Raw genomic sequence first — 25,957 nt, forward strand, 5'->3', positions numbered from 1 at the left:
CTCTCTAGACTCAGAGAGTTGTTGGATCCGAGAGGTTGTCAAAGCTGGTGGGCTCGTTGATGTTGTCGGATTTGTGATGCTGCTGGATCTGAAGGACCTGGGCTGCTGGAGGCCGGCTGGTGGATCTGAGATGGAGTTGGATCAGTTGGCCTTGGTGCTCTTGAAGCTGAGCGATGTCTTTGGATCTGAGATGGGATGGTCAAATCCAAGGGGCTCAGAGCCTCAGACAACTGGTGGTGAGTGGTGACAGATCCGGTCGGTGGGCAAGCTCTGCAAGGGCAGAGAACGTCACCAATTCAGCAAAGGGGCAAATTGAAGCCAACGATACCTGTTTCCATAAAGTAGCCTTAAGCTTTTTCGGCTCTGGCTTTAGGGGTGAAGCTCTGGCAAAGTTTGCACAAGCAAACATTATGTTCCTCTCTCAAACAGATCATGCAAAGATAGTATCTATCTGTTTTCGTCATTTTCGTATTGTACTGAATGCATCTTTTAAATAAGGCCTTTTCAGCCATTCTTACCATCTCGCTATCTTCTTGTTTATCTAGGTGAAGAAAGAATCCAATGGAAAGACTCTTAAGAAGAACCTCTCTGATTGGCGGCAAGAGGAACTGAGGGTCAGAGGTGTCGGTCCTCCCAAACAGCGGGATGTTTCAGCGGGGAACAAGCTGCGCCGGTGCTCTGGGAAACAGCAGATTCCTCCTAGAGGAACTTTAGCTACAAAACCTACCTATCGGCAGGCTTGTCCATGCTCAATCCCACGTGGGACTGCGCAGAAGACTGAAAATGAACGTTAGAATACTTGAAGGGATAGCCTGTAAACTCAAAATAGGTGCCCCTGAAACTCCCTTTGTTCAAAACAATGAACTTAATATATATATCAACAATATACCAGTGAACTTAAGTTTCCAAAGGAGGGAGTACTTTTGGTATCTAACACTGGCCCTGCATCTAAGCAGGAAACATAATGTCCTCCGCTAGCTAATATTACCTACTTTTACTCCTATACCTAGTGCTCCCAACCCTTGACGGAGTGCAGCTCCAGCCTTCGTTGATGGTGAAGAGCCTGGGCATGTACCTGGATGCGACACTTTCAATGGAGGCCCAGGTCACGACTGTTGCCCAGTCTTTTTTCCATCTTCGATAGGCCATGCAACTGGCGCCCTACCTCTCGCCTTGGTGATCCATGCAATGGTCACCTCCAGATTAGACTCCTGCAACTTGCTCTACACTGGGCTGCCCTTGCGCTTAACCTGGAAGTTACAGCTTGTCCAAAATGCAGCGGCACGGGTTCTTACGGGAACCCCATTCAGGGTGCATATTCATCCAGTGCTGTGCCAGCTGCACTGGCTCCTGGTTGAGTTCTGGATCCAGTTCAAGGTGTTGGTTCTGGTATTCAAAGCCCTCAACAGGCTGGGGCCAACATACGAGGGATGTTCGCCTGTCCTCAGCTAGGGCCTGGGCCTTCTCTGCTCTGACTCCAGCCTGGTGGATCGCACTCCTGTTGGAGATGTGGGCCCTGTGGGATATGCTGCAATTCTGCAGGGCCTGTAAGATGGTGATGTTCCTCCGGGCCTTTGTTTGAGGACCAACATCTGTCCCCTTTTCCATCTTTTTTCCTGACCACCATGCCCCACTTTCTGTCCTCCTGCTCTGGTACCATTCCACAGTCAACCCTGCAGAATTTGAGCTGATGACTTTTATGGTGGCCTGTGTATTTTAACGATGCCTGAAATTGAATTGTTATGATTGGTGATAACTTCTATAGTTTTATGTTGTTAAGACTGCATTTATTGATGTTTTGTTAATATTAATTGCCTTGAGCCCGTTAATGGGGAGGATGGGATATAAATCTAATGGAATAAAAATAAATTAAATAAATTAAAATAATAATAATCACCCTTCATCGTTGCTAATCTGACTAAAACGTATTGTCTTTCCTTCTCTCTGCTTAACAAGGGAATGGTGTGACCTGATTTGTGCCACGGTTGAATTTAAATAATCTGCTCTTAAATCATTTTTAAAGGTAAAAGGTATTGCTTCTCTATCCCCATATGCTTTGGTGTTACCTCAGATATTTTAAGGACATCAAACTAATTAGTCTGCAAAGAGCTGCTCAAATCCCCACCTGGGGTCTGTCCTGTATTGAGGATGCCTCCATGTACTGTACCAGAAACGTCTTTTCTGCTCCCTCCGGCAACCCCTGGCAGCCATTAAACTTGAAAGCTTGCTCACTATTCTACAAATTACAGTTATTACTAATAAAGGTGTTATTTCTACAGCTGCCAACTCGAACATTTCCTTTGACCAAAGGCAAAAAACTGAGAAGTTTAATTTATTTCTGAAGTTCGATGCAACCTTTCGGCCCATGATGCAGGTCAGATTTTCCTTTGCTTGAAACATCGTGTGAGTTGGCAGTGCTGTCTGTTGAACAAAAATTACTTATTTTATTCTTTCTACATCTTAATCTGTCCACTATCCTGACTCCAGGATCTGAAGGCAAATCTATGATGCCTTTTGTGTTGAAGTTTAGCAACGTAATCTTGAAGGGGGAGCACAAAAGCACTTAGGGAGCCAACCAGGAGTTACTCCAGCGTATCCCAGGCTTATGCCAGTGTAACTCCCCCTACACCGGCACAGTGGCTGGCTCTGCTCTGACCTGGAACCTATGCTGGCACACGGCCACCGCGGCCAAGCACAGGTGTAACCACGGAGCAAGTTCATGTGCTGGCGAGGGGGGCGTGAATCAGTTGGCTCCCTAAACTGTTTTGGGGCAGGGAAAGGCCCCAGCAGCAGCAGCAGAAAGTTACACCATGGTAAACAACCATGTAGCCTGTAGGCACGCATTGTACGAGAAAAGCTGACCGCCCTCTTGTGCCCGTCCCCAACCAAGTGGCCCAGCAGAGCACAGGAATGGCCCTAGGGCCATTCCTACCCTGCAGTAGGTGCTGTTCTCCCTCCACTTTCCTGCCACCAGCTCATTCCAAGATGTGTTGGCCGAGGTCCTGGAGGAGTCCTAGTCCTTCGTGAGCCACAGTCTCCACAGCTTCCTGGACGCAATGCTGGGTCGTCTCCAGGAGCATGTCCGCTTCCCTGTAGAGGAGGCTGTGCTCATCTCATCTGGTCCAGCTTTCCCTCTCTTGTGAGGCCCTTGAATGTTGAGGGTGTAGTTGACTGCATGCACGTAGTCCTCTGTGCCTCCCCCCCATGCAATCGACCACTAGGGCATCTTCTCAGACTGCAACTGGGTGCAAGAGCACCTTTGGTGTGGTAGCCTCTGAATGGTGGCCCTGTCCCATGGCACAGGGGTCCATCATGTGACAGCCCACCCACATCCCTCTTCCTGTGGCCATGGACCGCGGAGCCTGCCTGCAGTGCTGCTGCGAGGGCGCTGAGCTGCCCAATGGGCTTGGGACCATCCCTGAGGATGTACGGTGGGGCTGCCCCTAGGAGGAGTGGGGGATGCAGGGAAACTGCTGTCAGCTGCAGTTGGGTAAAGAGGCAGGCAGGCAGGCACCGAGAGTTCAACACAGGCTTTATTGAAGTGCCAACAGCAAAGACAGTGTGTTCGGGTACGTGTTGCCAACTTCCTTTGGCTGGGACAGCAGCTGTGTCTGCTTGCGTAGGGATTGGAGCCGCAATGGCCATTCCTCATGCTGCTGCCTCAGGGCTGCCCAGGGAACGGTTCCGTGGGCAGGGCTAGGATGGCAGCAGGGAGGGATCACTGGAGGCTGGAGCAGCCAGGCTCTTTGGTCTCCCTGACCGGTCGTGACCTGCCTGAATGGGAAACAGAGATGTGTGGCAAAGGATTGGGCCTTGTGCAAGCCACAGGTAGGTCTGCCACATTCTGGAAGGCTGTCCGTCGCTTGGGATGGTGCTGCCGGCAGGGCAGTGCTCGTCGTCCGCATCTGGCTGTTCTGTTCCCATGGCTGCTTGGAGCTCTGATCCTGTGAGGGAGGCAGACAAAAGGGTTTCCACCTGCTATCGTGAGGGGGTTGCCAGAGGAAATACCCAGTCACCCTGGCCTGCAGCAGCACCCTCTCCTCTGCCTGAGGGGGAGCCCGTCCAAGGGGGTCTGCTGCAGAGCCATGCCATGGGCTGCTTGGGGCCCTCCCCCCGAAACACCTGCTCCAAGCAGGGCTCCCTAACTGACTGCCTCTGTGGCAAGCATGGGCCACGCCGGCTCACGGGCAGGGGACAGCACACCCCCCCTCCAGCACGTCTCCACCACAGAGGCCAGAGGGTGCAGGTGAGGAGGAAGGCCAGTGTGAACAGACAAGCTGAGGCAGCCGCGTCCTCAGCTCCTTACCTGTTGGTGCGCCCTCACACCTCCCCAAGCCAGGACTCGGGATATGGGCGCCTTGAAAGGGACGTGGGTGGTAGTTGTCAGGCATTATGGATGTGGCTATTCCCCCATGTGTGAACGCAAGGCACACCCCAGATTTCACAAAGTCCCCCCTGCATATTCTTGCCCCGCCACTTCGAGCCCCTCTCCTGCTTTGCACAGGGGACTCTTGGGCAGAGCCTCCAGCTGCCCTCCTACTTAGCTGGGATTATGGGTGTCCTGGCCGTGGTCATGTAGCGTGCCCAGGGAGCTGATAGGACGTGGGGGAGGGGGCTCGGCTGCCACAGAGGCAAGTGGATTGGCCCCCGGGGTAGTCGGCATCCTATTTAAAGTGCTAGTGCTCCCAAATTCATATTCATTTAGAACATGCAATTCATACAACAAGATCATGTATTAAATACAAAATGCAAAGTTCAAAGAACAAGGACCACATATTCCCCTCCCATACATTCCAAGGAAGCAGGATGCCAACCCCAAGTCCAATAGCAGGTAAGTGCTGTGCTTTGTAGAGAGTACAAGGCTCATTTGGTTCTTTTTTTTTGCTGATGGGTCTTCTTCAATATTCCATACGAGAGCTCCTGAAGGGTAGTAGCCCAAACTGGGGGCCGGCTGCAACGCCAGATTTCGTCTTCCGACTTCCTCAGGGGCAGGCAGAGGATCACCGTATGGAGATAAACTATTTTCAAATGTCCATTCCCTCATAGAACCTGGAGAGTGACGCAGAGAGAGAGAGAGAGAGAGAGAGAGAGAGAGATGAGGAAGTCAGAAGACGAAATCTGGTATACTTACCTGATATTGGACTTGGAGTTGGCATCCAGCTTCCTTGGAATGTATGGGAGGGGAATATGTGGTCCTTGTTCTTAGAACTTGGCATTTTGTATTTAATACATGATCTTGTTGTATGAATTGCACGTTGTAAATGAATATGAATTTGGGAGCACTAGCATTTTAAATAGATCATATGACTGTTTCTTTAATCCCGGGTGGTGTTCTTTTCCACTATGCTTTTGAGCTGTTGCTCCGGGATTTGCCCTGTTTGTTTGCTAGTCATGAGGGCCAGGAATACATTGGAGGGCTGCTTGGGTAGCTCGCGGCTGCGGCTCATGCACCCTACCAGACCTGCTGTCGGTGGGGGTGGCCCAGGTACGACTGGGGGGCAGGGAAGCCTCCCCAGGGATGAGCCCAGCATGGCCCCCTCCTTGTCCTCTGGGGGGCTGCAGCAGGCGCTGGAGGATGGCTCCCACACACAGCTCCCCGGCATGGTGCAACTAAGATCGGTTCACGTGGGACAGCCCCCTCATCTGCATAGAGGGATCCTTGCAGCGGCAGGATGGGCAGCTGCAGCAAGCTGACCGCCCCCTTTGCACATGGGAGGGGCATCCAACACTGTCTAGTGGGCCACGGGAGGGTGTTGTGGGACTGCAGGCGGTGTGGTTGGGGCAGGACGACGGCGTTGGCAGGCAGCGAGGATAGTGTTTTGTGCACTGGCTGTGCTACTGGCTCACTGCTTTTGTGCCTCACAGGTCTGGTGCAGGCATTGGGGGATGCTGGTGGGGCTGCAAGGGGAATGGTGGCACACTCACCCCAGCAGGCTTGCTGCACCTTACCGGCCTCAGCCGCCCGTGCAGCTCTCCTGCCAAAGTCTTTAGGAAGCGGACTAGCGGTGTCGCAGTTACGTGGGCATGAGGCCAGCAGCAGCCAAGCAGGCCTCAGGATTATGCTGCCCATCACCTGTTTCAAGCCAGCCCCTTGGTTAGACGGAAGCGTTCTCCCACTGGTTTCTGGACGTTGCCACTTTTAATGTCAGATTTGTGTCCATTTATTCTTTTGTGCAGAGGTTGTCTGATTTGTCCAATGCACAGAGCAGATGGATATTGTTGGCACATGAGGGCATATATCAGATTGGAGGATGAGCAGCTGTAAGAGCCAGAGACAGTGCAGTTAACGCCATTGGGTCATGTAATTGTATTCCCTGGGTAGATATAGGGGCAGAGCTGGCATCTGGGTCTGTTGCAAGGCCTGGTACCTGTGCTGGTGACTCTGCTGGCCGATTCATGGTTGTGAGTGAGAAGTCGTTTAAGGTTGGGGGGCTGTCTGTAGGCAAGGAAAGGTCTTCCACCCAGGGCTTCTGAGAGAGAGGTATCATTTTCCAGGATGGGTTGTAGCTCACTGATGATACGTTGGATGGGTTTGAGCTGGGAGCTATAGGTGACCACCAGTGGTGTTCTGTTGTTAGTTCCTTTAGGTTTGTCCTGGAGCAGACTGTTTCTGGGTACTAGTCTGGCCCTGTCGATTTGTTTCACCTCATTTGGTGGGTACTGTAGCTCCAAAAATGCTTGTTGTAAATCTCTTAAGTGGGAGTCCTGATCAAGAGGACAGGAGAAGATACGATTGTAACGTAAGGCTTGGCTGTAGACAATCGACTGGGTGGAAGCTGGAGGCATGTAGCTATGAGTATCGGTCGGTGGGTTTCCGGTATAAGGTGGTCTTCATCTGTCCATTATGTAGTTGTGCAGTGGTGTCCAGGAAGCGTACCTGCTGTGGGGAGTGGTCCAGGCTCAGGTTGATGGTGGGGTGAAAGTAGTGCAGACATCTGCACTAACAGACATCCAAGTTCACAGGCACTTCCTCGCAGCAAGACTGAAAACATAGGGTTGGGCACCATGGACCTGCTCTGCTAGCAGTGGCAATTTTCTGTGGTGTAAGGAGCCCTCCTCTGATGCAAGAGTCTCTTTGAGCCACAGTATACAACTCACACCTTGGCTGCACAAAAGTTAACTAGAGCTATGCTCTAGTGCCCAGGTTTGAATCTCTGCTCTGCCACGGATGCTCACTGAGTGACCTCGGGCCCCTTACACTTTCGGCCTAACCTCCTTCACAGGGTTGTTGGGAGAAAAGAGAACGATGCAAGCTGCTTTGGTTCCCGCTGGGGGGAAAAGGCAAGGTATGAATGAGGGAGAGAGATACTGAAGGAGTTTCCTTCATTAACTTACTTCTGTCATCTTCATCACTTGCATGATGAGAATCAAGGAAATGCCAGATGGCGAAAGTAAAAACGGGGAGAATACAAGCCAGGGGCTCTGCAAGGGAAAGCGGCTCTCATGAGGCCCAAGAGGCCTTTGCTGGCCTGCAAGGAGTTGCTTGAAAGCACAGCTTGCTGAAGTCTTGGAAGCGGAGTAGTTCCGAGGGGCAGGCAAGCAGAACAAAAAAGCTGGGCCCTACTGGGCTCTTGGCCACTCCCTTGAGTTAAATGCTAACACAATAAAACTGGAGGATTGTGCTGATTTTCATAATTCATACATCATATAAATCAAGCTTTTCTTTGGATTGTTTAGGCAGAGATCGGTAACTAGTAGGCAGCATATGCAAACATGAAGCATTTCTTAGGAAGGCAGTAAAGACCACCTTCAAACTCCTTGAACGGAACCACCAGGGAGTGGAAGAGTCACAACTGTCAGGATTTTAAAAAGCAGAGGAAAGAACCCAGAGAGACGCACACGGGCCCACTGTGGCCCCCCCCCTCTGTTGCCATGAGAGGACAGCCCGAGAACTAGGAAGACGAGACTGGGCCTGGTCAGCCCTCTGGCCTCCTACAAGCAGCAGGACGAACAGCAGGATTTGGGCACCTACTTTTTTCTGCTTTCAGACTCTTGGTCCACCCAGCTGTGTTCAATGGTTCAAGAAAATTCACACACCACACAACCCCAGTTCCATGAAAATTAAGAGGGCTTTTGGAGTTTATTTGTTTTAAAAAAATAGTAATGAAATTAAATACAAAATAGGTCTAATGCAATACTAAGGTTGGAAATTTAAAATATCCCCTTTTCTCCCCTCTGGGAAATGCAACAGGACAGGGGCTGTAGAGCAGCTGGAAGCCCCCCCACACTGAGCTGACGTGGTGATTTCAAAATGTACAAGCAAACAGGAAATCCTCTCCTTAATATGCAGCGACCTAAACTCTGCCGGTATGCTTCTTTTTCACTGAAGACAGAAAAATATCCAGTAACACACGAAAACTACCCAGAGCCATAAACTTTTGGCATATCTTGACTTGGTGCGTTTTGGTTGGCCACCTTAACACTGTATCCGGGGAGCAGTGATTGACACACTGCATAAAGAAATCTGTGTACTCTTACCTCCAGATTCCACAATCCATTTTCCTGGAGCGGCACAGAGAACTGTGAGTATGCGTGTTAAAAAGATTTAAGAGAGGCAGGAGAGAGGGGAAGGGCCGCCAAGGAAAGAAGATTTTCTGCTCAGTCTGATGGACTGCAACATTCCAACAGCAGCTCACGCGGTCTTGACACCTGCACAGGCAGATATGACTCTCAGCCCCTGCCAGGTTTCAATATTTGGGATCACAGAGGACTCATCCATACGCTAACATCGCAAGGAGGGTGCAATTCTCCCACCAGATCAAAGACCTCTGTGCTTGGAGCACTAAGATTCTCAGCCACGCTGCTAGCCTGGCCCAAGAGCAGGGCACCGCTGCTCGTGACAGCAAACTCACCATTGCAGGAAAGCTTCAAAAGGCACACAGCACAAAGGATAGCTGGTGTCCTCACATATTCTCCTCACATATGGGTGGCCATCCCCTGGACAGCGTGCACATTTTCCTTATTTGGTAGCTACTGGGGATGGTACAAGAGATGGTTTTTTTCAAATCGCTGAAAAAAGTAGAACCGTTGATGCCCCCCTGCCCCTCTACAGTAGGTCCACAAACCTGTTTGACCTGAGGCTGTATCAAAAAGGGGGGGTGGGCTTAATGAACATGTCCCCACACCCACTGATGGGCCTCTCCTACCTCATTTCCGGAGCTTAGAAAAGTCAAGAGGCTGGATCAATCTGTTCAGCTCATGGAGGCGCTTCCCTCCAGCACGACCAGTCTGGAATAAACACCTCCACTAACAGAACAGATCCACGGGATCTAACCCACCCTCTGCTGCCCTGTCTTCTACTGTGCTCTTCACAGCTCAGCAAGCCCTTGCTCTGTCCTCAGAGATGAAGGAGAGGCTCCTGCCACTTTGGCCCAGCAGCACAGCTAATGATTCTCCCGACCCCGAGCATCCGCTGCTGGGCAAGTGAGGAAGAGCTGGGAATGTATGAGCCGTGGGCCAAATGGCAAACAAACATTACTGTGTAACAACTGGAGCTATGTTGCAAAACCTTGACAAGCCCCCCCCCTTGCATTGTTCCACTTCTGCCTGGTATACGCAAAAAGAAAGGGCAGCCGGGGGGAGGGGGGACGGACAGACGGGAATTCCCACATCTCTCAAATGCTCACAGTGACAAGAGACACAAAGTCATCTCGGAGCCAGACGAAGGGAAGTGCAGGATTCTGGCAGACACGCACAGATAGTGCTGAAGAGCAAAGACACTTTGTAATATTCATACTCACGCCTGACACAGAAGGAGCACGCACACTGAACATTCACAGCCTCCGCCCCCCAACAGTCAAAACAGAGTCTTGGAATATTTACGCACCTGGTTCTTTTAATTTCAACAGGGCTATGTGTGGGTGGTAGGAGGTGTTGGGGGAAGGATGTCGGGGTAAGTGACAACCAGTCTTGGCTCAGCCCAAGAGTGTAGGGCTTATGGAACGAGTCTTTGCACAGGGGTTGCTTTCAGCACCAGGGCCAGCAGCACAGTCTGCATGAAAGGTGGCCCATGATACCCTTGCAGGGCTGGCTCTCTATGGGGCAGGAAGGGGGAAAGAACATGCAATCCCCACCCCTCTCTTCTTGGCCTTGTTTACACACAGCTTCCATCAGCTACTGCAAACACCATTCACACAGGAAAAAATATATCAGAACCCATTTATTTTGATGCACCAATATTAAACACCCCCCCTCCCCCTGGCATTTGTATTCTCTCTAGGGATTTTTTAAAACTTGCCTTAAACCTCAATTAGATTTTTTCCCCTATCTTATTTTCTGTTATCCAAGTGAGATGCAGAATATTGAAATGATAGCATAGGGAACCACATTATTAAAAAAGAGGGCAGGTAGTGGAGGAAGGAGAGAAAAAAAAGGGACATAACTTGATGAAAACAGTGAAGGGGGAGATAAACACAAAGGATTAAATATTCTTTTAAAATTCCAAGGATAGTGCGTTTTATAAACACAGATAGAAACAGTTACAGCAAGGAACGGAGCAGGCTGAGTAGGGCGAGGGCGTGAATAGGTATCTCTCTCTCTATATATATCTATAGATATATGTCAATTCAACGGGGTGGGGTCTCGAGTCTTTTTTAGTATTCCCCCTTCTCATTGGTCTCTGCACAGGCCGGGCTGCTTCCACGATCTGCTTTTCGCCAGTGCCCACCCTTTGGCAGATTCCTCGGGCTGCTGCTGTCCAAGGAGACCACCATGGCTGCCTCCCGAATCCCATCTGCCTTGGCAATGCAGAGAGTGAAGGAAGCATCTGGGCAATTCGCTGCAAGAAGAGGAGCAGCTCAACCGTTCCCTTTCCTGATGGCCCCACAAAAGCCCTCCTTTCAGCTGGGAGGTGGGGGGCAAGCAGCCTGTGGCGTCTGGGGGAGGAAGATGGGAGGAGTTCTGCCTCGGCCCCTCTCTCTGGGAGAGAAAGAGAGGGGGGACCACATTCGTTTTGGCACTCGTTACCACCAGCTGCTGTTTTGGTTTGGACTTTGCTGTATTAGGATAGCACGGAAGCTGTGAAAAGGGTGCGAGAGCTGCAGTCTCTCCCCTCCCCCTCCAATCCATCTCAGCGGTGGGGGAGCACTAACTCCAACACAGCCCTCCACCATTGGTGAGAGAAGGCTGACACAAGTCCAGGCATACCTCACGCCCTCATTTCCTTGTCCCTGTGGTTCTGCACAATGGGTACATCTGGTGCTCGGCCCTGGAGCAGTAATTCCTCCTCCCTCTCAAAAAGAAGGGGAGGGGACAAAAGAGCCAATTTTCTCCACTCGACACCCTTCAGGAGTCGCCCTGTTGCGTGCCCTCGGTATTCAGCCACCAGCCAATCTTGAAGTCCCTCCCGTCTGTTAGCCTCCCCTCGTTCCTCATCAGGTACCAGAAAGGGGGCGGGGGTGCTTTCACCTTAAAAAAAGAAGACAGAAAATGGGGGGAGGCCTTCCTTTGACAAACCGAACACGCTTGTCGAAGGAGAGGACCCCCCCCTCCCCAACAAGAAATGAGCTCCCTTCCCCCCCATTCAAGGCATGCCACTTTGGCCTCTGGAGGCATTAAGGGTCTCCGCCAAGAGGGGGCCGTTCAACGGATCTAACCCACCCATTCCCCTCCCCCAAAGGGAAGCCATAACAGAAGAGGCTGGAGGCTGCTGCAGAAGAAGAGGCCATCGCACAAGAAACGCGCCCTGGGGCGCCAGAAGTGTTCCACTCCCTTCTGCCAAGGTCTCTAGGAGCTAGACAGGTGTTCCACTTGGATGGTGCTGGTGCTAACTGTGAGACAGATGTCCTTGTGATGCTCTGAAGTCTTGTAAGGAGTAAGGTCAAAGGAACACTGGGGCGGGGGGTTGGGAGGGTTGTCCCCCGACGGGCCCCCCGCTGCCCCGCCACCCTGCGACTGGAAGTGCTGCTGCTGCTGCTGCGACGCCTGGGTTTGGGCTTGCACCTGAGCTTGCACCTGGGCCTGCACCTGGGCCACCTGCTGCTGGGGATCAGGGACATTGTGCTTCCGCATGTGCTTCATCAGGTACGTCTCCTGTGACAGAGGAGAGAGGGAAGGAAATGAGAGGGACAGACGAGTGAGCCAGGTGGGTGGCCTGGCAGGAGCCGTCTCTCCAGTACTGCTCCAATTCCGCAGTGCTCCCTGCTTCCTCCTCCAGCTCAGGGCTGTCCTTACCGAGGTGTAGGCCCGATTGCACATGGAGCAGTTGTAGATCTTGGCGTGCTTCACTGTGTGGGTGGCCAGATGAACCTCCAGTGAGGCGGCGTCTGTATATGCACGGTGGCAATTGTGGCACTTGAATGGTTTGTCTTTGTTGTGTTGCCGTCTGTGAGACTGCAAGAGTGGGGGAGAGGGGAGAGAGAGGAGTGCATGGAAATTAGATTTACAGATGTGTTTCCAGGCATTCTCTCTGGTATGACTGTAAATTCAAAAATCAGGAGCTCAGCTCTCTCTACTCCATTTTGCAAAAGTTTTAACACGCTCCACAGCAGTGACAACAGAAAGTTTTTATTTAAGGGGCAGCTTCACACATCTATTTATAGAATGTGGCTACAAAGGCACCCCAAAGATAATATAAATCTCGAAGCCGTGCAAAGAAGCCACGGGATCTCCAAAGCCCTTCCAGCCCCACCCCCCATGCCCCAGGCTCCTGGCGGAGGGTGATCTGGCAGCTGCTCCACGAGACCTCCAGCACGAGCAGCTTTGGCTGGCCGCCACCCGCCGCTCCAGCTCAAGGGCCCCTGGAACAAGGGGGCTGCGGCAGCACAAACACGGCTGAGCCAGAGCGACTGCCAGCCTGCCTCTGGGGAGGGACGCCTGCACGTGCACGTGTCAGGCTGTGGTTTCAGGCCTGAGTTGTCTTAATGTCCTGTTAGTTCCTTCGCAATTTAATGCTTTAATTACTGCTTTCCATCTTCATATCCATTAAGATTACTATGAGGATGCAACTTTTCTTCAGTCCAGCACTGACTTCTGCTGCTACTGTTACTATGAGTAACAGTATGAACATGGCCTTATATTCTTTCAATCTGAAGGAGGTACCAGGATGATATGAAAACAAGTTTCTTACCTGGGATCTTGTCCTATTACCCTGCATATTCCGTCACACAAGTTCGTATTGTGAATCATCTGTTATCGATGATTCTGGATATTAAATTGTGCGTATGTTAACTGTGGATTATCTCTTATGCTATTATTACTCAACTGCATGTGTGTGTAAAGTACCATCAAGTCAGAGCTGACTTTGGCAACCCCTGCTGGGGTTTTCAAGGCAAGAAATGGAACGAGGTGGTTAATCATTGCCTGCCTCTGTGTAGAAATCCTGGACTTCCTTGGTGGTATCCCATCCAAATATCTATTGCAAATAAATCTGGTAATTTTAAACATGAGTGTCTGATTCATAGTGCACTACAATTTTCCACCTGAGAGCATCATATACCGGGGATTATTATTTTACCGTTATTTGCTATTTGTGTACTGCAGGGAGTCCTGACCTCGTCTTAGCTGTTTTCACGTTCTGCTAGCTCCTTCCTCTATGAAAAATACTATGACTAAACTCTGTACCTCAGTTCAGACCCAGACCCTTCCCAAGGATTTCCTTCTACCTGTTTCTCTTCCTATTCTTCCCATAGTTTTGTTTTCTCCCATCCTTTCCTGGCTCTCTGCTAGAAACTCACATTCTATCTCAGACGGATCTACACAACAGGATGCAAAAAACCACCCACCCTCAGGTTCGTTCTGCTCTCCAAAATCCTCATATGAAAACCCAATTGTTATAAAAGCTGGTATTACTCTGCAATTCTTGCTGTGTTTTCTTCAAATGCTAAATGTGTGCACAGTTCTACATTAACACAAAGATTTCTTCTCCGCAATCTCCAGTGAAGCAGTGGCAACTGCCCTGACCTCACAGCCACTCAGAGGTACCACAATTCACATGCGTCTTAGACATTAGTCAGCTCAACTGTGCGAAGATATTCCGAACTAACTACTGGGGCGGCACTTCACCAACTATTAACAATCCTCATATGACTATACAAGAAATTAAATACTAGAACAAACCACAGCACAGTAGCAGAAAACACCCACGCAAGAGCATTTTTCCTCACTCTTTAAGAGAGACAAGAACTTGAAAGACTTCTCTGGTTCCCTTAAAACAGGCAACCTGAAGGAACTTTACTTCAGAGCCATAAGCCCCATGGCAGAATGAGACTGCAGTTTTATTTGCTGTTCAACGCCTAGCAAACCTTTATTGATCATAAAAATGCAACACTAACAACAACACCCTAATGGCAATAAAGCTAAGACTCTGTTTCCAACTCCACAGGCTGCAGAAAGTGCCAGGAGGACTCTTTCAAGCCCCAGCCAGCTGCTTCTTGCACAAAACGACTCTCAGCCCCTCATCCCGGGGGCTGCCTGCCAGCCATGCCCAGCCAGACCTCCATTTCTATGTGTTCAGTTCCAGGGCACAAAGGAACAACCTCCAGCGCAGATCAGGATTCAGAAAGCGCAGAAATGCTACTCTTTGCCTGTCCCTTGTGTGAGAGCACAAAACGTCTCCCTCGTGAGCGACAGTGAGGCCTTCAACTATCACTTCAGAGACTCTGGGGCAGAAGTGGGGCACACGCACCACCCCTCCTCCCGGGGCCAGTGGGGAGCGAACAGGCCGTCTTACCTGCAGATTAGAGAGCTGTGTGAAAGCCTTCTCGCACCCAGGGTGAGCACATTTGTAGGGCCGGTCTCCAGTATGGATCCTACCACAGGAAAAAAAAAGAGCACCAAAGCCAAGATTAGCGGAAGGAAAGAGCCCCGCGCTGAAGCCCAACAAGCCGCGAGCCCCGAGACGGGCCAGCAGGAGAGGTGCAGCCACCCGCCAGCCGGGCCGTGCCCCAAGCAGCCCTGCAGGCCCCCCCCCCCCCGCAAGCCAGGCTGCGCGAGAAAGAGGCGAGGGGGGGGGCTCAGCAGGCCACAAGCAGGAGGGGGGAAGCTCACGGCCGTCGCCGTCATCTGCAGGAGCGCCAGGGGGAGGGGCTGGGGGGGGAAGGTCTCGGTCTCACAGCCGAGGTGGCCGTGTGGTTTTACACGGCCCTCCGCAAAAACACGAACGGGCAATCCCACCGTTCACCCGCTCTCACCTTTCCCCCTACCACCAGTCTTCTGCCCTCCCTTGAAAGTGCTGGGCTGAAGCTGATCAAGGAAAACGATGTGCCTATCGACCCCCTGCGCTGCCAGTGGAAGATCCTGCGCACTCTCTCCCCCCCTCCTCCGCTTCCCTGCAGAGTGGGACCCCCCCGGTGGCCCAGGCCTGCCCCTCTCTCTGTGACCCCCTGGGGGGAATGGCAAGGTTCCCAGGGCCACAACATGCCCACCTCAGCCCTGGCACGGTCAGTGTCTTCTCTGCAGCCCCCACTCCATCTTCTCCGGTGGGCTGCATCCTCCCAGTCTGACAAGGCTGGCTGCATTCCCCACCCGCCCACTGCATGCTTGGCGTGCGTGCTCCAAAAAGGTGCATGCTGACGGCACGGGGGGCCAGGCTGGGCCCCCAGCCTCCTTGGCCCTTACCGTGTGTGCTGCTGCAGGTGGGAGAGCTGGCGGAACGCCTTCTGGCAGTAACGGCACGTGTAGGGTTTGACCCCCGAATGGATGCGGAGGTGCTGGGCCAGGTAGGACGTGTTGGCGAAGCTCTTGGAGCAGTGAGGGCACTTGTGCGGCTTGACAATCGCCGTGTGGAGCTTGGAGTGGATCCTGCCGAAGAGGAGGAGGAGGAGCAGGGGCAGCAGTTGGACACGACCGCCAGCTGGCTGGCAATGACAACATGAGGAACGGCACCATGCTGTCTGGTGATGCCAGAGCAAACCCAGGTAGGGCTCTTGCCATGAACGCTAGCGAAAGGCCAAGGCCTAGCTAGACCCAGGGGGGCAGAGAGAGGAGGTGTAGTGGTGGCAGAAGTGTGCGTGGGGAGGGGAACTGAAGGCTGGAGTAGCAGGGTGGGGGGCACACAATCAGTTTTGGGGTGGTGTTGGGGGAGGCTGCTAATTCTGCACCTACCACTTTCACAGACCCCTGCCTCCGACAGCTAAACAGCCCTTCAGCTTATCACAGGCGGGGTCCTGAACTCATGCCTGCCCATTGACAGAGGACCCGCGAGCACACAACAGGGGGCGCCTGACCTGCCGCACAATCTAAGGGGGACCTGCAGCAAATGGCCAGAGCTGCCCAGATCAGTCTCCCCATGCCGAGATCGCCAGCAGCATGCATCGTGGACCGCATTTCCTGCCCCCCCCCTCCCCCGCCCCCACCTCTGGGGCCCTTACCGTGTGTGCTGCTGCAGGTGGGAGAGCTGGCGGAACGCCTTCTGGCAGTAGCTGCAGGTGTAGGGCTTGGCCCCCGAGTGGATGCGTATGTGCTGGGCCAGGTAGGAGCTGTTGGCAAAGCTCTTGGAGCAGTGGGGGCACTTGTGGGGCTTTGCCTCCGTGTGGGATTTGGAGTGGATCTGCATCTCTGACTTGGAGTAGAAGGTCAGGGAACACATCCGGCACCTAAGACCAGGATGGAGAGAAAAGAGAGAGACTCACACAAAGCACGGGTGCTCTCTACTACCCATGGCAGATCAGGAAACTCCAAGGTCGAGACCATCCCCGTTCTGGGAGGCAGCCCAACCCCCGTGTTCCAGGGTTCACTCCGATTTCCTGGAATGAGTCCTAATAGAACATTCACTGCACAGAACACGAAGAAGTCAGCTACTGCTCCATTCAGGTACACGCCTGTTATCCTATAAGCAAAAGGACCCATGGCCAGTAACCTCCAGTGAACACGGCCAGAGAGATACCGGATTGTGCTTGGCAACCATTAGCAATGTGTGCACGATTTCCCCCCAAACCCCCTTTCCTCAGTTGTCCCTTTGGATCCCTCAGAAGAGGACAGCTGGAGCTGTGGGGTCTGGACAGTCAAAAGCTGTGTGGGTTGAGGGCCTGTGACAAGGATGGGGGGAAATCCTGTCTCTTCCAGCTCTTTCCAGCAACCACTTATTGGACCCAACTGTTGAGAGCACGAACATCCTGTGTCCTCAAATTCAGTGCCAGGTTTACCATAACCACCACCCGGGCCACAAGCAGTTGTCCGCAGAGCACCTTGACAGCCATGCGCTTTTTCAAGCAAGCAAAGGAGCACCTGCTCATCCCAAACAATTTGCAATCTTTATTATTTAACCAGGACATTTTTATCCCACCCTTCCCCCAAGGCCCTCAGAGCAGCAAACATGGTGCCCCCTTCCCTCTTTTTAGACTCCCAACAACCTTCTGAGGTTGGTTAGGCTGAGAGCGTGTGACTGGCAGATGGTCACTTAGCAACCTTCTGTGACTGAATTTCAACCTGGGTCTCTCAGTTCTGAGTTCACCCCAACTACACACGGCTCTACACACGGCATCCGAGGTGCCACTGCTTCACCCTTGGACTCCCATCTTCAGCCCAACCCGTGCCCCATTCCAGGAGGCCAGCATCGCAATCCCAAGGAATGGGGCAACAGAAAGGGTAACAGGCAAAGGTTTCCTGTTCTACAGCTGAACCAGGAGAAACCCAGGAATTCATGAAAATTAAGCATGGGTGGGGGTGGGGGTGGGGACAATACAGAAAAAAGAGCTGCAGATCATTGCTGTGGCTCAAATGGGCTGTGTGGTGCCCAGCACAAGAGATGCAGGACAGATTCCAGGCCTTGGGACAAGGGAGCAGTGGCTGTCAGGCACAGCTGTAGCCTCTCGCAATGTTTACGGACCGACCTCCCTTTTTTATTGCAATGTCTTCTACTCTTGTCACCCTCTTTCTGCATTAGGGCACTTCATGCCTTAGGCAATTTTGATTGGCTCAGGTAGTCTTTGGTTTGCCTTGTTTTCCAGCTCTGTACTCTGAATCTCACGGCACTGTTTAGTGGAGCCTCTGCAGTCTGAACTGGCTTTGCTAGGAGGCAATCTGCCTGGAGTCTCAAGCCAGGAAGGCAGACTGTAAATGAAGCAAATAAATAAAAGCCCAGGAGCTGAATGCGGCACCCATGTTGGTTGGCTCAAGGTTTCCCAGAATGCTACAAAACTATGGCTACTGCCTGCTCTCGGTTGGCAAAGATTTAGCTCTTTTGCTACAATCGGCAGCCTCAAGACAGCGTCAACCAAAGCCTGGGTAAAATGGTTTGCAATTTGCTGGTTTCCCAAGGGCAAAAAAAAAAATAAAAAGGGCTGCTAACCATACACAGCGCTGTAAAATGGAAGATTCTCTCCCTGCCCCTGATTTAATGGAGACGTGACACTTGGCATACTTGAACTGCCAGACTGGAGCCAAGATACAAGATGAATGTTGACCTTGCAGGCGATCATAGTTAAGAGCCATTTATTTATTTACTTATTTACTTACTTACTTCGTTTATATCCCACCTTCCTTCCCAACCGGGACTCAAAGTGTTTTGCTTCCTTCTCCTCTCCTTCATTTCATCTGTGCAACAACAGTGTGAGGAAGTTTAGGCTGAGTGTGTGTGACCAGCCCGAAGCCACCCAGCAATCTTCTGTGGGAAGAGGGGGGATTCGAAACCAGGCCTCTCAGATGCTGCTAGTCTGACACTCCAACTGCCACACACCATGCTGGCTCTCACATCTCTCAAACTATGATGTGGTGTCTGTTGGTCTCGAAGGATAACAGTACTAAAAGTGCATTACCTCTCTAAGGTATTTTTTCTTTCAGAGACTTGTGTGGGATAAAAAGAATGAGTAAGCCTAACGTATCTCCAAAAAGGTGGGCTGAGGGCAGACCTGCTTTGACCGGCATAATCTTCTACTATGTGGCCACGGAAGCCCAGCAAGCTGATACTTGATACAGACTAACCTCTTCCTGGACCTTACTTCTGTGTGGGAGGAAGGCGGTTGCTTTTAATGTCCCAAACTCAGCAACTAAAACAGGACTCCCCAATGCACTCAAAAGTTTACACTGCAGGAAGAAGGCAGGCTCGAACTCTTCGCCTTGCTGATTTTCTAAAAGCCGGGAGGGGAGGACCCTCAGCTGCACACGCCAGCAGCCCAGCAAGGGCTTTGCCGCCTGGTTCTTCCATGGCCTGTAAATGCTGGCCCTGAGCCACTGGAATCTTTTAGGATAAAAAGAGTACAGATGAAGAACGGACTCCGCTAGGGGCGAATATAAAACAGGCAGACTTCCAATGATGGGACAGTAAATCGGTAAGAACAAACTGGTTCAAAACTGACGAGATTAGGCCCATTCCAATTATATTAATGCAGAGATGCATTATACCACAATACTAGAAACATTTGGTCAAGAGACAGAAACCCATCAACACAGGGAGAAAACACATGAAGTTCCCAGGCAAACTGCTAAGACCCCTGTGGAACAGAAGCCCTGTCCCACTGCCCAGAGTTATGTTCAGCTCCCTCTATACGGATACCTTTCGTCATAGATGCTAAAACTGGAAGCCAGCTTGATATGGTGCGTAGTGGGTTCCAGGAGACCCAGGCTGGGATCCCCAGTCTGCCAGGGAAGCTTGCCGAGTCACCTGGGCCAGTTACTCTCAGCCTAACCTACCTCACAGAGTTGTTGTGAGGACTGAGTAGAAGAGGGCAGCCAACGGACCCTGTCCTGAGCATCTTTAAAGTATGATGGGATACAGCCAGTTTGGTGTAGCGGTTAAGAGCGGCAGGACTCTAATCTGGGGAGCCGGGTTTGATTCCCCACTCCTCCTCTTGAAGCCAGCTGGGTGACCTTGGGACAGTCACAGCTCTCTCAGAGCTCTCTCAGCCCCACCCTCCTCACAGGGTGATTGTTGGGGGGATCATAACAGCATAATTTGTAAACCACTCTGAGTGGGTGTTAAGTCATCCTGAAGGGCGGTATATAAATCGAACATTGTTGTTGTTGTTATTAAACATATAGTAAATAAATCTATAATCAGCATGCCTATTGCTGGCTTCAGGTGACTGTCCATTTCCAATGCAAAGCCACGCCCTAGCATGCCATATGCTGAACACAGAAATGGGGCACCCTGGAATTAAAATAAAAATGACTGAGGAGCAAAACGTGTATGTGAACGGTTGATCTGCATCAAAAATTAGGGCAAGGAATTCTGAAGTCTCAGCTATAGAAAAGCCGAATGTTCCGCCGCGGCTCGCTTTCTCCCTCTCCCCCCTTCACGCTTTCGCCTTTCGCTTTTCCTTTCCTGGTACGGCTCTTTTGGCCACAGCCTTAAGCCTGATCCTGCATTAACAAACCAAAACCAAAATACTAGAACTCCTATTACCAACAACAGTGATAAAAGAATCTCACTCCAATCACAAGAATTTCCTGATTTCAGGCTGGATTACTAGAAGGCGGGATGCCAGTGGCCTGGTGCTGTTTGGGTCCTTATCTTGTAAAGGAAAAGAAAGGCTCTGATTCATGTTTGTGAGCTCCTTCTTCTCAAGCATCGACTTCGTGCTTCCTGGTCTTGGCTCCTGTTCTCACCCACCACGGCCAGCCTCGTGGATGTGTTCAGTCCAGGAATGGCTCGCTGGCAGCCAGCATCCAGTTCTCTCCTGGGAAGTCAGCGGGCCGCAGCATCGTAAAGGGGACGTCCCCAGACGCCTGCGGGAGCTCCGGAGCACCAGAGGCACCATGCCCAGGTCACGTTTGGATGCTGAAGCTCTCCATCTCCCTCCTCTTTGGCCTAACTGAAAGTGAACCGCCCAAAGAGTGGGGGTCGCCCTGAAGGAAGCCAGCCCCTGCCCCCGCAGGCCCCTCCCTCCCTCCCCCCCCAAGAAAGAGCTCCAGAGTGACATTTTCATAAAATTTGGTTTAAAGCATCCACTTGCAACACAGTTTGCCTTTTAAAGGCTTCTTCAAATGAGGCCCCGCACAACCCAGACAAGCATGTCTATCACTTTTAAGAAATGTTCTATTTTCACGAGGAGCCTGTAAAAAGCCAGTGTGGTACAGTGCTTAAGAGTACCAGAGAAGCCTGGGTTCAAATCCAAACTCTGCAATGAAGTTTCCCGGGTGACCTTGAGCTAGTCACTTTCTATCAGCTGAATATACCTCACAGGGTTGTTGTGAGGATAAAAAAGGAAGGGGGGTTGCCAGGAGCTCCCTGGAAAAAGGGTGGCATAAAAATGTTATAATATGGCGCATGCAGTGCAGGAGCACAGCAACAGCACTGAACACAACACTGGACAGAGCACACAGCGCCCTCAAGTTTCCCACTTCCGTTAAACGTTACCAGCCCTTACATCTATGAACAGACGCATGATGCGCAGTGCATGCGGGCAATTTCTACTGAGCTCTCAGGAATCAAAGAACGAGGAGTGTACATGCGGAGCAAAGCAGGCACAGAATAAAAACCAAGGATCAAGTTTCCCACAGTTCACTTGCCCTGTCCTAGGATGATTAAAGCCTATGTGCAACAGTAGCAAGAGAAATTATATAAGCCGGCCCTCTTTGGGTCTTTTACACCCAAAGCACCTTTTCTTGGCAAAGACAGCTTCTTAAAAAACCACTCCGGATGCCATTCTGAACACAACTCGGAAGGGCAGGTCTTGCACCCCTCCCCCCAGGACGCCTTAGTCGTGATTCTTAACAGAAGGGGCCCCTACAAGCACGCAGGTTTGCGAGGGATGCACTGGGAACGTGAAGGGAGGGCCGGCCCAATCAACCCTAGCCGACAGCAGGATATAAAAATCAACGCAACACCTTTTATTAGGTCCAACCAAAATGACACAAAACGTTGTGCTAGGTTTTCGGCTTATCAGAACTCTTCTTCTGGTCCGATGGAGACTTCTGAAGTGCTCGCTCGTTGCTTTGTGTCATTCTGGCTAGCCCCAATAGAGGGCATTGGATGGATTTTGTTTCTTGCCCTAAGTTTTGCTTGGGCCAATGAGGCTGTTTACTACTGTCATCAACAGGGATGACAGATGCAGCAGCGAGATTGCCTTCACACCCAGAAACAGGGGAGAGGGGGAACTCTGAACTTCTGGGGGCAAACAGGAGGTGGGATCTGGGGCCTTCAACAGCCCCTTCCCCCCAGTTGCAGAGACTTCCCACGGCCAGAGCCAGAGACTTGTTTTACACTGTTCACTCTGCCTGAAGAATAAAATCCAGATCCCTGATTTTCCCCCAGAGGCACTGTATGTAATGTATGCATGTATGTATGTAGCCCCCCCACCCCACCCCCACACACACTTTTCAGCAGGCTCAGGGCAGATTACATTCAATAAAAATATTACAATAAAACTTACATTTTAACAGATTAAAACAGCAGTAACAAAATCAGTGTAATATAAATATTTAAAAATATACAAGAGAGCAGCAACAGAAGTAATCAATCTGCCATCTGACCATCACTTAAAAAGCTAGCTGGTGGGTGCTTCTAGTAGGGAGGGACCCCCATCTCCTCTATCCGGCCAGTGGGAGCCCAGCCCAGCCCAGCCTCAACCAGACGTCTGGCGGATCAGCTCCGTCTTACAGGCCCGGCAGAAGGCTAGTAGGTCCTGCCAGGCCCTGGTCTCATTAGACAGAATGTTCCACCAGGTTGGAACCAGGACCAAAAAGGCCCTGGCTCTGGTTGAGGCTAGGCGGGCCTCCCTGGGACCAGGGACTACCAATAGTTGTTTATCCTCTGACTGGAGAGTCCTCTGGGGCACATATGGGGGGAGAGAGTCCCGCAAATACGCCGGTCCCAGTCCACATAAGGCTTTATAGGTTAGTACCAAAACTTTGAATCTGATTCAGCACTCTACTGGCAACCAATACAGATGGTGCAATACCGGTGTTGTATGTGTACCACTTGGCACTCCAGTAATGACACACCCTGCTGCATTTTGGACCAGCTGCAACTGCCGGATCAGACTCAAGGGAAGCCCTGCGTAGTGCATGTTATAGTAAACTAACCTAGAGGTGACCACTGCCTGAATTGCTGTTGTTAAAGTCTCAGGTCGAAAGATAAGGGGAAAGCTGCCTGGTCTATCGAAGATGGAAGAAAGAAGACCTGGCAACTACTGCGACCTGAGCCTCCATTTTCAAGGAGGCATCTAGGATCACCCCCAGACTCCTGACCCTCGGAACTGGCATGAGTAGCGCCCCACTGAGGGCCGGAAGCCGGAGCCCCGAATCCACGTGCCCGCAACTCAAGTGCAGGATCTCCGTCTTCGTGGGATTTAATTTCAGCCAACTCTGCTTCGACCATCGAGTCACGGCTTCAAAAGCATGCTCCAGGACATCTGGGGTCGAACTAGGCCAGCCGTCCAACTGGGCATCATCAGCATACTGGTGACACCCAAGTCTGAAACTTCGCACCAGCTGGGAGAGGGGACAGATATAGATATTAAACAATAACGGGGAGAGTCTTGTCCCCTGCGGCACAACGCATACCAGTGGGTGTCGGGATGACAACTTCTCCCTCAGCGCCACCCTCTGTCCCCAACCACGGATCAAAGGCCATCCCTCGTATCCCCACATCGGTGAGGCGGCGTGTCAAAAGATCGTGATCGACTGTATTGAACGCTGGTGAGAGATCTAATATCAGCAGTGCCGATCCACCCCGATCCAGGTGTCTGTGATGATTGTCTGAGAGGGCGACCAGCAACGCCTCCGTCCCCCGTCCTGGGCCAAAGTTGGACTGGAAAGGATCCAGGGCCAAGGGACCCTCCAGGAAGCCCTGCAGCTATTCCTCCACTGCCCCCTCAATCACCTTACCTAGGAACAGGAGGTTCGAGACTGGGTGGTAACTGACCAGGTCAGCGGGATCCAATGATGGTTTCTTTAGAAGAGGCCTCATCACAGCATCCTTTAGCACCCTGGGAAAAACCCCGGAGCCAAAAGAAGAGTTGACAATGGCCTCCAAAGAATCCCATAGTCTGTCGGCACTGGCTTTCACCAGCCACGACAGACACAGGTCTAGGAGGCATGTGGTAGGCCTCACTGCCCGCAAGGTTCTGTCAACCTCCTCCTGTCGCGCACAGGGCTGGGCACAGCAGGCAGGAGGCTCACTGGTACTGCAGGGCTGAACACAGCAGGCAGGAGTTCAGTATTACAGAAGACAGCAAACCAGGGTCCAGGAGTCAGGCCAGGTGTCAGGGTCAGGCTATCAGTCAGAGAGAGAGGGGCAGGCAGAAGAGTAGTCAGTAGGCAGGCCAAGGTCAAAGTCCAAGCAAGCAGTAGAGCAGGGTACACGAACATCCAGGTAGCAGGGAGTGGCGAGCTGAGTTGCTTCCACGCTTGGTTTCCTCAGCGTCTTCCTTTATTGCTGTCCTAATGAGGGACAGCTGTTGCCTCTCCCTCGAACAGCTCAGCTCGGCGTTGTGCTTGCAGACGGCCACTCCTACGCCTCTCCAGGAGCGCTGCCTTATCTCTAAGTTTCCTCCTTTCAGCTGGCCCCAGAGGCTCGGATTTCGCTCTTGCCCTGGGGGAGTCTTTGTCTCTTACAGCCTCTGTGGAGGTTTCTGGCTGTTCCTCGTCCCTGACAGTCTCTGCAGAAGCTCCAGGCTGTTCTTGCTGAATTCCCTCTGGAGCAGCAGCAGTGGTTTCTGACTGCTCCTCCTCTCCCATAGCTTCTGCAGGGGCTTCCGACTCTAGAGGAGATCCTGCTGGCCCTTCCTGCTCATCTTCTGAGGACTCTGAGGAGGACTCTGAGGCACTAGGTAAGGTGGCCAGTCGGGGCTGGGGCTGACTCATGACACCTCCCCTGAGAGTGGGCTGAAATGATCAAATATAAGCCCAGAAGACGGCCAAGGGGCCTCTCGTTCACGTACTGTATCAATCGTGGCCTCTAAATCACAGCGGAGACAAGATTTTGCCATCAAAAATTCCTGTGCTGGTACACAGCACAGAAAGAATCCAGCCCGATGTTAAGAAACTGGCTGATGGCCATTGGGCACAACAATAACATTCGATTTATATACCGCCCTTCAGAACAACTTAACGCCCACTCAGAGCGGTTTACAAAGTGTATTATTATTATCCCCACAATAAAACACCCTGTGAGGTGGGTGGGGCTGAGAGAGCTAGAAGCTGTGACTGACCCAAGGTCACCCAGCTGGCTTCAAATGGAGGAGTGGGGAATCAAACCCGGTTCTCTAGATTACAGTCCCGCCGTTCTTAACCACTACACCTTGAATATATCCTAGATCCCGGTATCATATGCATATAAGAGCCAGTTTGGTGCGGTGGTTAAGAGCGCGGGACTCTAATCTAGAGAACCGGGTTTGATTCCCCACTCCTCCGCTTGAAGCCAGCTGGGTGACCTTGGGCTAGCCACAGCTCTCTGGAGCTCTCTCAGCCCCACCCACCTCACAGGGTGTTTTGTTGTGGGGATAATAGTAACATACTATGTAAACTGCTCTGAGTGGGCATTAAGTTGTCCTGAAGGGCGGTATATAAATTGAATGTTATTATTATTATTATTTAAAATACCTTTATAAATAAAACAGTTTTGCCTGGACCTCTGTTTTATCTTGATTATAATGTTCCATATTTGGTGGGTGGTAGTGGATTAAAAAGCAAAAGAACCTTGACTTTAGAGAAAAACATGCCACAGCAGGGGGCAACAACGGAAGTGTTTCATCCCTTACTATTTGCTGTTAGCTTCCTACAACCTAACGGTTCAGGCGTACCCACGTCCTGAGCGTGCATTGCAGTGGCCCTATTTCCTGCATTCACATAAATCAGGATAATCAAGTGTACTTGCAGAAATGACCACGAGCACGGCTCCCACAGCATTAATTTGGTGCTTTAAAGCGTTGTGCACATTGTATTCCATTGTAAAAACCTTGTGAGCTGGCTCAATATTACAGATCTTGGGGCCAAAGTTGGGTCAAACGGTCAGATTAGAATTTGGGAGACCCAGGTTCGAATCCCCGCTCTGCCAGGGAAGCTACGGGGTGACCGTGGGCCAATCACACATACAGCCTAACCTAAAGCAGCGGAGACGAGAGCAACATAAGCTGCTTTC

General features: G+C 51.5%; 1 protein-coding gene across 8 annotated transcripts in view; it reads right to left on the reverse strand.

Moving 5' to 3' along the window:
* Window positions 1-3,533: 3,533 nt before the first annotated feature.
* The window catches only part of ZNF384 (zinc finger protein 384), a 46,030-nt gene continuing 23,606 nt past the window's right edge, over window positions 3,534-25,957 (reverse strand). For 5 of the 8 annotated variants that reach the window (XM_055002408.1, XM_055002403.1, XM_055002409.1 and 2 more), the window contains 5 exons: window positions 16,308-16,532; window positions 15,556-15,738; window positions 14,669-14,747; window positions 12,172-12,330; window positions 6,356-12,030 (listed from right to left, as the gene is read on the reverse strand). In XM_055002408.1, coding sequence (XP_054858383.1) covers window positions 11,725-12,030; window positions 12,172-12,330; window positions 14,669-14,747; window positions 15,556-15,738; window positions 16,308-16,532 — 952 coding nt within the window. In that variant the 3' untranslated portion in view covers window positions 6,356-11,724. Of the gene's footprint in view, window positions 3,945-6,355; window positions 12,031-12,171; window positions 12,331-14,668; window positions 14,748-15,555; window positions 15,739-16,307; window positions 16,533-25,957 lie in introns of those variants that run through there. The other 3 variants (XR_008598502.1, XM_055002404.1, XM_055002405.1) reach the window with 3 other exon arrangements.

The sequence above is a fragment of the Eublepharis macularius genome, chromosome 18, assembly GCF_028583425.1.
Source record: "Eublepharis macularius isolate TG4126 chromosome 18, MPM_Emac_v1.0, whole genome shotgun sequence".
Classification (NCBI taxonomy): domain Eukaryota; kingdom Metazoa; phylum Chordata; class Lepidosauria; order Squamata; family Eublepharidae; genus Eublepharis; species Eublepharis macularius.